At 34.8% G+C, this 13,029-nt stretch overlaps 1 protein-coding gene across 5 annotated transcripts in view; it reads right to left on the bottom strand.

Annotated features, from left to right (window-relative positions):
• Positions 1 to 9,682, bottom strand: part of LOC140445124 (kelch-like protein 15) — a 61,852-nt gene extending 52,170 nt beyond the window's left edge. For 4 of the 5 annotated variants that reach the window (XM_072536961.1, XM_072536960.1, XM_072536962.1 and 1 more), the window contains exons 1-4: positions 9,535 to 9,682; positions 9,402 to 9,469; positions 1,934 to 2,030; positions 1,807 to 1,873 (exon numbers count right to left, since the gene is read on the bottom strand). In XM_072536961.1, the coding sequence (XP_072393062.1) occupies positions 1,807 to 1,873; positions 1,934 to 2,030; positions 9,402 to 9,469; positions 9,535 to 9,564 (262 nt within the window). In that variant the 5' untranslated portion in view covers positions 9,565 to 9,682. Of the gene's footprint in view, positions 1 to 1,806; positions 1,874 to 1,926; positions 2,031 to 9,401; positions 9,470 to 9,534 lie in introns of those variants that run through there. The other variant, XM_072536963.1, reaches the window with a different exon arrangement.
• Between the last annotated feature and the right edge of the window lie 3,347 nt (positions 9,683 to 13,029).

Genomic DNA, 13,029 nt, shown 5'->3' on the forward strand with positions numbered 1-13,029 from the left:
GTAGTTGTATTGTAAGACACGTTCAATTCTCATTTGGTTCACATAAAGATTTGCTCCAGTTATGTTTTCCTTGCTGATGATCATTAGCTTGGTTTTGCTGTTTTGCTTTTTATATCCAGTCCATATCTTCTACTTCTTTCCGTTATTTTGTTCATTAAGTTTTGCAGCCCTTCTATGGTATTGGAAAACACTATTGTATCATCTGCATACCGCAGGTTATTGAGCTTGACTCCATTTATTGAGATGCCTTCATCAATATCTTTTAGAGCCTCTTCAAAAATGTGCTCTGAATACTTTGAATATCAGTGGTGAAAGTATGCACCTCTGTCTCACTCCACTTAAGATTTTGACCTGATCTGTATATTCTCCATTTATTCGAAGTACCGCTGATTGATTCCAATACAGGTTAGCTATTATTTTCAAGTATTTTCCGCCAATCCCTGTTCTCTTCAGCACTTCCGTTATTTGTTCATGCCTGACTCTATCGAAAGCCTTCTTGTAGTCAATCAGGCATGCAAAAACATTACAGCTGACATCTATACATTTTAGAAACAATACCTGCACGCTAAATAAAGCTTCCCTCGTACCAACGGCGTTTACAAATCCAAAATGATTGGGCGCAATTTGTTCCTCGTATTTCCGGTAAATTCTTTTGTGGATGACTTTTAAAAACAGCTTTAGCAGATGGCTCATTAGGCTTATGGTCCTATAATCTTTACAAACTTTTACTCCTGGTTTTTTGGGCAATGGTACGAACTCCGATTTGAGCCACTATTGGTATTTTTCCTGCCTTGTAAATTTCATTAAATATTTCAGTTATTATTTTTATTTGTTCTACATCTAATAGCTTCAACAGTTCTGCAGGAATTTCATCAAGTCCCAGTGCCTTTCCATCCTTCATTTGTCTGACGGCTATCGTTGTTTCTTCTGGTAGGATTTCGGGACCTGAATTTTCTTCAATGGTGGGCTCTTGTACCATTCTAAGGTCATGGAAAAGTTTCTCCAAGTATTCTTCCCATACTTTCTTTTTATCTTCTTCGGTTATGGCAAGATTGCCTTCATCATCTGTTATTTTTCCGCTGTTGCGTTTTCGGAACTTTCCAGCTATTTCCTTCACCTTTCGATGAACATTGAAGTTATCATATCGACTCTGATACTCCTCTTTAGTATCCTCTCCACAGTATTTGTTGGCTTCTTTAATTAGAATTTTCATTTTTGGGTAAATGGTCAGTTATACTAAATCCTTTTTTGAAGCAGGCTTATTTAGTTGTTGGTTAGCCTATTCGTTAGTATTTTTTTAAGTAACTTGTAGATAACGTTAAAAAGAGTTATCTACTTATAGTTTTTATGTCTGTCTTCATACATTGGCCTAACCTTGAATTATCAAACCTTGTAAACCAGTAGACTAAAAAATTGTACCAAAAGGAGAATAATTTTTCAATCTAATTTTTTTCCTAAACTTCTCAACTCTGCTATAAAGAAGCTTTGGCAACGGTAGTTTCATTTCATTTATTCTCGTTCTTGATAATTAATAATTATCATTAAGTTTCCAATATTAATGCATCACATAATTTTTAATCTCTTCTTAATCTAGTCCCGAACGTAAAATCGTGATTAGGAAATTTGCTTGAAATGTTTCAAGAAATACTTGAAAATAGATTGCATACAAAATAAATGTTTACTTTTAGCGCTAAGAATGGTTTAAGAGTTGTTTCAGTGAAAACCGTAAGAATGACAGAATAACGCTCCACAGTTCACAGAATAGTAAATTAATGCCCTCAAAAAATTTAAAAGCCATGTCCTTACCTTGTGGTGATTTGTTAAGATTAGGGACCAAACTTCTGGTCTCGGATTTTTCCAAAGAATGTCGATGCTAAAAATAAAATATACCGTATGAGAAAAATGTTTTACTTATATAATATATACCTATTACTCTAGATTGGCCTAATCCTCTGTCCAATAACTTATTTGTCAAATTGCTCTTACAAATTCGTTCCCTCTTACTTTCCAAACGTTCGCAAGGGAAAAGTCTAAAATTTAAATATAAATTAACGAGCCATCAAAAAAATGTGGTAATTAAAGTAAGCCTTGTTCATTCAGAAATATGTCTGTATTTTTTAATTTGTTAATTCCCGCAGATTTTAAGGCTTTTATTTTAAAATTTGAAGAGTTTGAAATTAGTCATTAAAAAAATGATTATGGCCTAAAAGGTGAAGTGCGCATGAACAATATGTTTTTCTATTTATAAAAGCCCTTTTGTGCTCTGCTGTCCGTTTGTTAAAAGTTCTACCAGTTTGACCGATGTAAGTTTTTAGGCAGTCACTTTTATTATAGTCAAATTTGATTCTTTATATTAAAAATTAGGTAGTGGTGTGAAGAAAAAAAATAAATATGTCATAATATTTGCCTATTTGTCTTGTTTATAAAATTCTTACAAGACTTTTCAAAAACCGTATAGAGAGTGAAATTTTTTATATGAACAGAACGAAATATTTTTTTAAATCCGGACCTGATTTTTTCCAGTTTAATAAGCAGTTTGTTTATTAAAAGTTAATTTAAATGTTTGTTCAAAAAAAATTTTACAAGAAAAGTTACATTTTTTACATTTATGGTTCACTTTGACAAACTTTTAATTCCTAGTCAAATTTGATTTTGTAATTAAATATTAATTAATTGTGTGAGAAAAAAAAGAAGTATGTTATTTTAATTGCCTATTTGTTTTATTCATAAAATTCTTATTAGAGTTATCAAAAACCGTATACAGGGTGAAATTTTTTCTATGAATAAAACGAACTAATTTTTTAAAACCGGGCCTGATTTTTTTCCTGATTGAATAAATCAAACTGGAAAAATCAGGTACGGTTTATTTGTTAAATGTTAAATTAAATGTTTATTAAAAAAATATTTTTGCAAGAAAAGTTATATTTTTTTACATCTATGGTTCATTTTGCTAAATTTTTAGTTCATACTAAAATTTGATTTTTTTAATTAAAAATTAAGTAATCATGTGGGGAAAAAAATTAATATGCCATTTTAGTTGACTGCTTGTCTAATTTATAAAATTCTTATTAGAGTTTCCAAAAACCTTATACAGGACGACATTTTTTATATGAAAAAAACGAACTAATTTTTTAAAATGATTTTTTCTAGTTGATGTGCTGCTCCAGGGAGACCCTCTATCCTGTATACTGTACTATCTAGCTTTGAAAAAGTAATACGCGTGTCACAAATCACAACCACCGTCTCAATATATAACAAATCAGTGCAAATCCCAGCTTAAGCAGATGATATCAATATTGATGGAAGAACGGAAAACTCTGTACTGAAAACCAACTACAAAAATGTTTAATAATAAACACCAACAAAACGAAGTGCATGAAAATATGTATGCAACCACTAATCTCACGGCCACTTGATATAGAAAACGACGTCATCGATGAAGTGAACGAATTTGTATATCTGGGAGCGCTCGATAACACTGAAAATAATATTAGCGCATAGATAAACTGCAAAATTTGCACGGCATACTATTTTGGGCTTAATCTCATTCTTAAATCCACAAGTATATCGAGAAACATAGAGGTAAAACTCTACAAAATAATAATACGCCTAGTCCTAACATATGGTTCAGAGACCTGCCTCCAACAAAAATGCAGAATCTATGGAGTTACAATAGAGTGTGGAGAAGACGATACAAATTCGAACTTTATACACTCAGGTGCAAAAAAATCGATCCATTCCTTATTTCGTATTTACTTGAAGTTGTATAATTTTAGAGACATTAAATTACGTATATAAATTTAGGTGTACCCTCGTATACGAGAAATAAAATAATATTTTTAATATTGATTTTTATATTTCTTAAAACAAATTGGTATTTCAGGTATTTGTCAAAAAGGGTCTGAAGCAGGTAGATATTTATTGAATGTTGTTTTTAATTCAACAACCATACTAGTGTAGTGATTTTATTTTCAAAACGTGTTATATTTTTATTTAATTATCCTTCCTAAATGTCTCTAACTCCGACAGATGCTGCAAGGGCGGTGACTTTAGTTCAAGATGGTCGTAGCCAATATTATGCAGGTGAAATGTTGGGTGTTAGTCGATCTTCGGTTCAAAGAGCAGTTCGGCGTTTTAGCGACATCGGTAACTTCACAAGAAGACCAGGATCAGGTCGTAGAAGGGTAACTTCCGAAAGATATGATCGATTTCTGGTCTCATCATGTTTGAGAAATCGGTATCTAACTTCAGTTGAACTGGCAAATCGTCTGAGCGAAGTGAGAAATGTGGATGTAAGCAGATGGACAGTTCGTCGACTCCTTGTAGAAGGTAATTTATTATCCAGAAGGCCAGCCCTATCTCCAATACTATCTATAGAACATCGCAGAGCTCGCCTTGCTTTTGCAAGAGAACATGAAAACTGGAGTAATGCAGATTGGAGCAATGTATTGTTTTCAGATGAGTCCAGATTTTGTCTAAGGTCACCAGACGGCCGAGAAAGGGTTTAGAGAAGACACGGAGAGCGATATTTTCAATGTAATATTGCGGAAAGAATAAGTTATCGAGGGGCTCCGTTATGGTTTGGGCTGGTATCAGTTCAGAAGCTCATACTGATTTAGTTATTGTAGATAGAGGTTCTATGACTGCTGCCAAATACATAACAAGTATTTTAGATCAGCATGTGGTACCTTTTGCTTCTTTCATTGGACCTAATTTTATTTTTATGGACGACAACGCGCGTCCTCACTGTGCTAGAATCGTCAACCAATATATAGAGGTGGGAATTGTCCGTATGCACTGGCCAGCTTGCAGTCCCAATCTCAGTCCCATAGAACATCTATGTGATATGATGGGAAGACGTCTTCGAGCACGAGTACCCTGTCCAAATAACTTGGCTGTACTTACAGCGGCTCTTCAAGAAATATGGGACCAATTGGATCAATTTGATATCCAGAGGTTAATTACCTCAATGCCTAGATGTGTATAGGCTGTTATAAGGCCCGAGGGGAAACACTAGATACTGATTTATTATCAATGTTTTTCTTAATTTCAGAAAGTTTTGAATATCCTTGTATTTTTGAGTTTTGGCGTATGTCTCTATAAATAAATGATTTTTTTTCGATAATCTGTAAAAATTATTTTAATCTAACATATACTTTTACATATATACCTGATTTAAAACTAATATCTTCAAACGTTTTATTTTTTAAGCAAACAATACCCATGGATCGATTTTTTTGCACCTGAGTGTAGAATATATCAGGAACCCGATATAATAAAATATATTAAGATAGGACGTCTGAGGTAAATAGGGCATATAATGCGGATGGAACAAAATTACCCTGGTAGAAAAAGGCTCGTTAATAGATCCATTCGTCAGAGAAGAAGAAAAAGATCCAGAACAAGGTTCTTTGATAACATCTATGAAGACATGTGAAATATGGAAATATATGCTTGGCGAAGAAACGCGATGGATAGAAACGACTGGACAAAAATCCTTTAAAGAGGCTAGGACCCATGCAGGGTTGTAAAGCTAAAGTGATGATGATGAGCTCTTAAAACTACGAAATATAAAAACTCGTACTAGATGCACCTAATAATCATACAACTGGCTATAAATAGCACGCATAAGATGAATGATCACATTGATGATTGAACAGAGCTACAGAAGAGTACAATTATATTCGCTAAACCATCATCTTTGATGTGTTGTAAACGAAACGTCAGGATTAAAGATGATACACTTAATCACAGCTATGGACTAAAAACTTATTTTCGCAAATCTATTTACTTACACTTTTTGTATATTCTTATTAATAAAATAATTTTCAACCAGCACCAAATGACAAAACGATATATTATGATCTAGATTGATCACAATATAAAATTTGACCCACCGCGACAGAGAGGCATACCACAGTGTACTAGATGCCAAAGATACGGACATATAATGAAATAGAAGAAATACAGATACAAAGAAATATTGTAATGCAATTACAGGCCAGCTGCATCAAGTGCACCATAGACCACGCCACAGACAAATGCCCAAGAAAAGAAAGGTCACACAATGTGAAATTCATACAAATCTAAGGCAATCATCCAGCCAACTACAAGGGCTGTTTAATACGCAAAAAAAAACAACAGAAAAAATATCCGTTAACTCTACCAATACTAAATCCAAACAATATATACAACCCAGCATCATGTATGCTCAGATAACATCTCACAAACAAATGGAACTCCCTAGCACAAGTGCGCAGCAACACCAAAACCAAACATCACACGAAACCGAAGGCGATATGTTCGAACTGAAACAAATGATGAAATGACTCATTGAACAAATAAGTACGATGTTAAATCTTTTGACCACAGTGATCTCTACACTGTCCAAATGATTAAGTTTCTCGAAGTAGCACTCGGGAATGCCAACGGGCTAGCCTAACATGCCCAAGAGATCAAAGCCTTTATACTCAACAATAATGCTCATATCTGGAACCCACTTTACCAGCTGTAGTTATTTCAAATGTCCTAATTATGTAATATACAGCACCAATCATCCAATCGGTACGGCTGACGGTGGATTTGCAGTCATAATCAAGAAATCAATTAAGCATCACGAGCATAGCAAAACCACTAAATACTATTTGCAAGCCACCAGCATGCTGAAGATTGGGAAGAGACATTAACAATAACATCTAGAATCTCCCTATCAACTTGAAACTCCTTTAAAAAAATTTACATTGAACGAAGTCAGTATTATTATTCACACTAAATTAAACCCCAAAAAGTCCACAGGGTGTAACCTAATTACCGTAAGAATCTTGAAGAAATAACCAAAAAAAGCCTTACTTTATCTTACACAACTGTATAACGACGTATTAAGAATAGGACATTTTCCTCTAGTTTGGAAATTAGCCCAAATAAGATTAATTCCAAAACCCGGATAATCCTTGGAGGAAATAATGTCCTGCAGACCTTTTTATTTAACGAATTTGTATACCTGGGAATGCTCCTTAACACTGAAAATATTACTACCGCAGACATAAACCGCAGAATTTGCACGGCCAACAGATGCTATTTTGGGCTCAATCTCCTCCTTAAATCCACAATTATATCGAGACATACAAAAATAAAACTCTACAAAACAATAATACGCCCAGTCCTAACATATATGGTTCAGAGACCTGGACTCTAACAAAAAATAATGAAAACATGTTAGGATATTTCGACAGAAAAGTACTACGGCGAATCTATGGAGCAGTGAATGACAATGGAGTGTGGAGAAGACGATACAACTTCGAACTTTATAGAATATGCCAGGAACCTGATATCGTAAAACATATTAAGATAGGACGCCTGAGGTCTATAGGGCATGTAATGCAGATGGAACAAAATAACCCTGCTAGAAAAACGCTCCTTGATAGACCCATTGGTCAGAGAAGAAGAGGAAGACCCAGAACAAGGTTTCTTGATAACATCGATGAAGACATGAGAAATATGGGAATACGTGCTTGGCGGAGAAAGGCGATGGATGAGCCAGAATGGTGATGATGACGTTTGTATTAGCCTGCTCTTGACCTATTTAAAATACTGAAAAAACTGCTGTTATCTAGAATAGAGCCAATTTTAATTGACAAACAAATAATACCTAATCACCAGTTTAGCTTTAGGCCACAGCACTCTATCACTCAGCAAATTCACTGGGTTTACCAACAAATACGCCAATCACGAGAAAACAGAAAATATTGCTCCGAAATCTTCTTAGACATCTCCCAGGCATTTGATAAAGTCTGGCATACTGACCTTTTATACAAAATAAAAAATCCCTTCCGAACAATTACTTTCAAATCTTAAGGCCTACCTGCAAGACCGCCATTACCTTGTAAAACATTACGTTGAGTATACCAGGCTTTACCTAATTAGGACTGAAGTCGATCTAAGCGGTGTTCGTGGACCAGTGCTGTATGTACCTAATATTCTCTGCGGACTTACTTCTTCTTCTTCTTCATGTGCCTTGTCCGTTCCAAATGTTGGCAATCAACATGGCTATTCTGACTTTGTTTACGGCAGATCTGAATAGTTCAGCAGATGACAATCCGAACCATTGCCGCAAGTTTTGGACTTACCTCCAATACCAGAAGTCACAACAGCAATTTACGCAGATGATACAGCAGTAATCTCTTCTCATGTAGACCCAACTGTAGCATCACACAGAGTACAGGATAACCTAAATGTAATACAAACTTGGCTAAAAATGTGGCGTCTACGAGCCAACGAGACAAAATCTGCGCAGGTAACATTTACAAATCGCAGGGAACACTGCCCTCCGGTATCGTTAAATGGTCAACCTCTGCCACAGAAATACATCAAATACTTGGAAATACATTTGGATCGCAGGCTCACTTGGAAAAAACACATACTTACTAAGCGAAAACAGCTGGATCTTAAACTCAGCAATCTATATTGGTTAATAGGCCGGAAGTCAATCGACAACAAAATTTTAATATATAAAGTTATTTATAAACCCATTTGGAGCTATCGAATTGAGCTATGGAGAACAGCAGCTAGATCCAGTATAAACATTCTTCAAAAATTCCAATCGAAGGTCCTTCGAATGATAATTAATGCTCCATGGTACGTTCCAAATAAGACGACCGCACAAGACCTCCAAAATGACAACTGTTAATGAAGAATTCACCAAACTCTGCCAACAATATGACCAGAGACTAATAGACCACTCCAATAATCTACCCCTAAATTTAATGGCACAACCAATCCCCAGCCGACCAGTTAACGATAAACTAGTCGCAGAAGCCCAATAGAATCTAGAAGCAGAATCGCAACCAAACCCTAAGACATACGTGACACTATTCTAGTGACAAGAATACACAGAAAATTGTCAATGCGCAATTTTCTACAACAAATTTTTTTCTTTAATAATATTTATATTGTTAAATATTGTCAGACAATTGATTTATTGTAATTATATATTACACATTGTAAATATATTGGTACGTTAAATAAAAAAAAATAACCACATTGATAGAACTATTGTCTCAGACATGAAAATAAACGAGAAATAAGCAAACAGTTCAAAATAGAGGGCGCAGGTTTGTGGGCAACATAGAGAAGAATATAGAAGGAAATGAATTCTCGAAGTTTGTGAGGGTATAGATGCTCAACATATTAAAATAATAATATACATTTACCACAACAACATTTAGTCTAACGTTTAAAGTTATATTTGTGTTATATTTTCTTTGATCTTGAACTGTTTTTACTTTATTATCAATTTTAAATACTGAAATTATCGTAAGGTATTTCGGTTTTTGAACCTCCTTTTTGTAACTTAAAAACTAATGTATTTTTTTAACTTTTTATGCTTTAATTTAAACAGTTACCTTAAATTTAGCAAATCGAGGTTCTCGAAACAAAACTTATCTCTCTCCTCAGAAAAAATTAAATCGTCCTAAAACGTCAAAATTATTTATTCGCTATCACTTACTACAACTAAAAAATTAAGTTTTTTGTTACCTGTTCGCTCTTTGGAAAACTCTTTACCATGATATTTTTAACCAGAAACTAAAATTTTTGTCAGTTTTTCCTTCTAAAAACACAATATTTCGCTCTGACTTTTTCAAAAAATGTATCATAAAACAACAGAAAATAGTTGTCAAACATGTCACAAATTATGGGTTTAGTGGCGACTCGCCTGAGATTTTGCTGAACTATTGGCTGAATAAATACATTTATTTCTTAACTTAAAACTCAAGATCATCATCAATAATTAAACAAAGTTAAACACATCTCTATGGGTAATATAACTATGTAATTTTAGTTTGTGTTAATTTTTTAACAAAATTGTAGATATAAATACTATACATTTTATATTATATTCGCAAAGTCTAATACGGACACACGGATAAAGATCAATAATTGCACTGACTACATTGAAAGATAGAAAAGCGCTGTCTAGATAAACTACCAGCCGAAATTCTTAAACTTGATGAAGAAGAATAGATTAATTATCATCATCATTTGGCTCTACAACTCTATGTGAGTCTTGGCCGCGTTTACTATTTCCCTTCATTGTTGTCGGTCCTGAGAATATATTAATGCTTTGGTAGATTTGCACAACAAAGATTATAAATCAGTATTTATACCATACATATAGTAACCTTTAAAGTTACCTTCTTCTTCTTCCTCTTTATAAGCTTTCTGTGATTGTTCATTGGTGGATTGATACTTCTCTGAAGGGTTATCACTCTATCTTATGCGAGGTCGTCAGATACTTCTATTGATTGGTGATTTATCTCTTGTCATTTTAACCACAGGGCTTCCGCATTCTGCTTATATGATTATTCCATTCTTTTTTCTGGTTAGTGTCTATTTGTTTATACACTGTACGTTACATTTTCTTCTAATGTATTTACTCCTCTTTCGATCTCTCAGCATATTTCCTAAAATTCTTCTCAGTACTCTCATCTCTGCCGTTTCCAGTAGCCTTTTTGTGGCTGTGTAGTGTTGTGGCTGTGTCGGATCTTATTTCTGATGCATGTGATTCTGAATAAAACTTTTTAATCTCATCTTCGGTACCTAGTATCAGCTGTAGAAGCAAAGACTTGGATCATATTAATATTGCAATTCCGTGTTTCAATCATTAGCATTATTAGGTGAAAGGGTGGGGGGAAAAATGGCCGCATAAGCATTTTGGTTTATTTATACTGCTACATAGCTTTAAAAATTAAACTGTTAACGTAAATAAAACTTCAAACCTTAGTACTTCAAACTCTATTTACGAAAAATTTTTCTTCTTCTTCTTGCAGTACCGTCTCCTATCGGAGGTTCGCTACCATCACAGCAATCTTTACTTTGTTGGCTGCAGCTCTAAACAACTGTATTGAACTGCACCCATACCGCTCCCTTAAATTTCGCAACCAGGAAATCCTCCTACGTCCCACATTTCTCTTTCCCGAGATTTTTCCTTGGATTATGAGTCTAAGCAGAGATTACTTTTCTCCTCTCATTATGTGGGCCAGATATTCCAGTTTTTTCGTTTGTATGGTTTTTATGACTTCGCATTCCTTCCCCATCTTCAGCAGAACATCTTGATTTGTTACTCTTTCTGTCCATCGTATTTTCCACATTCTCCTGTAACACCACATCTCGAATGCCTCAATGTTTTTGATGTTTATCTTTTTCAGTGTCCAGGCTTCCATGCCGTACAGCAGAACGGAGAAAACATAGCACTTTAATATTCTCGTTCTTAAGTTTATATTTATGTCCCGGATGCATAGGAACTTTTTCATTTTGACAATTCAATTTCAATTTCTTCGGTTAACTCATTATCAACTTTGATTTTTGCTGTTTGTCCCCAGTACAACCTGGATATGATGTTAATGTCGCGACTGTCGATGTTTTTACTTCTTAGGATTTCATACAGCTTTTGGTGTCTGACTTTATCGAAGGCCTTCTCAAAATCTATGAAACCTACGTAGAGGTCTTGGTTTACATCCAAACATCTTTGCATTAACACACTCAGACCAAACAAAACTTTCCGTGTTCCCAGTCCACCTCTGAATCCAAACTGTGTGGCGCTTATGTCCTCTTCTAATTTATTAAATATTCTTTTGTGAATTTTTAAAAATAATTTTAGTGTGTGGCTCATCAATGCTATAGTTCTGTGGCACTCTCTGGCGTTATTCGTCTTCGGGATTGTGACAAAAGTAGAGGAGAGCCATTTCTTTGGTATGATGCCTGTTCTATAAATTGTGTTAAAGAGGTTCACCATTATTTCAAGTGCGTCGTCGTCTATTAGTTTCAACAATTCTACAGGAATTTGATCTGGTCCTGCAGCTTTACCTCCTTTTGTGTTCCTTATAGCATATTCTACCTCGATTTTTAGAATTTCGAGCCCTGTTGTGTCGTCTGTAGGTTCTGCCACTGCTATTTCTGGTCTTCCGTCTGCAAAAAGTTCTTAAAAATTTTTTCAGGTTATGGAAATAAAACGGTTTTTCAGACTTCTGTTGGTGGTTATATTTACCCGTTGCCGAGGGATAAAAGTGGCCACTGGCACTATTACCCCCATTTAAAAAATAATTAAATACAGAAATCGCAAATGTAAATTTTGCCTTCGAAACTGGTACAGTCTTTATGTGCCCGTTGGCCGCAAATGCTGCATTGGATCCAGAGTTCTCTGTTTTTACCGAATTCGCCACAAATTGTGCACCTATCTTCGTTAACGTCCCTATCACGGTGATCGTCATCATCCTCATCTTCAGATGATACATCTTCTGTGATCTTCTGTGTTCTTATACAATTTCTTTTTGGAACTATTCGCGGAGGACTGGACTTTTCGATGTCTATTTTTTGTTTGGTTCCTTTGCTGACTTTATTTCTCATTTGTTCTTCCTTCTTCCGCTGATTTTCTTCTAGAAGTAACTTCATTGGTGTTGATGTCATTATTTAGGAATGTTGCTTCCTGTTGCTTTTGTGGTTAGATCTTTTATTTCCAACTGAGTCATCTTTTGCATCCTGGCAGTGGAATTATGTCAACAAAAGATACTTCAAACTTTTTGTCATGTGTCAAACTTTCTTTATTCCCCTTAACTTCCTTATTATTCTTCTTCTTATCTAATTTACTTTTTTTCTTTTGGTCTAGTGTCTTTTTATCTTTTTCTTGTATAAATGATTCACTAATGAGGATGACTTCGAAAATAATAGCCACATTCAATGTTATACGCTGATTTTAACGATGAGTAAAAAGCTACATCCAGCGGTTGGAGTCGATGCGATGCGATACAGTGGCTACTGTGGTTGTCGACGATTAACAAAACTGGATCCTCATTTGAAGGTTTTACAACACCGTAAAAATGCCGGAGCCATTCGAGAAATATTTGCTCATTTATCCACCCATTATTCGAGGAGCAGTAGACTGCACTAGGTGGCCCATTTTTCTTCTGGTTTTATTCTCTGGTATCCAAAACTCTGGTTTTATCCTTTTGCGGGCATAAATAAACAAAGGTGGAA

This window comes from Diabrotica undecimpunctata, chromosome 7 (genome assembly GCF_040954645.1).
Source record: "Diabrotica undecimpunctata isolate CICGRU chromosome 7, icDiaUnde3, whole genome shotgun sequence".
NCBI classification, from domain to species: domain Eukaryota; kingdom Metazoa; phylum Arthropoda; class Insecta; order Coleoptera; family Chrysomelidae; genus Diabrotica; species Diabrotica undecimpunctata.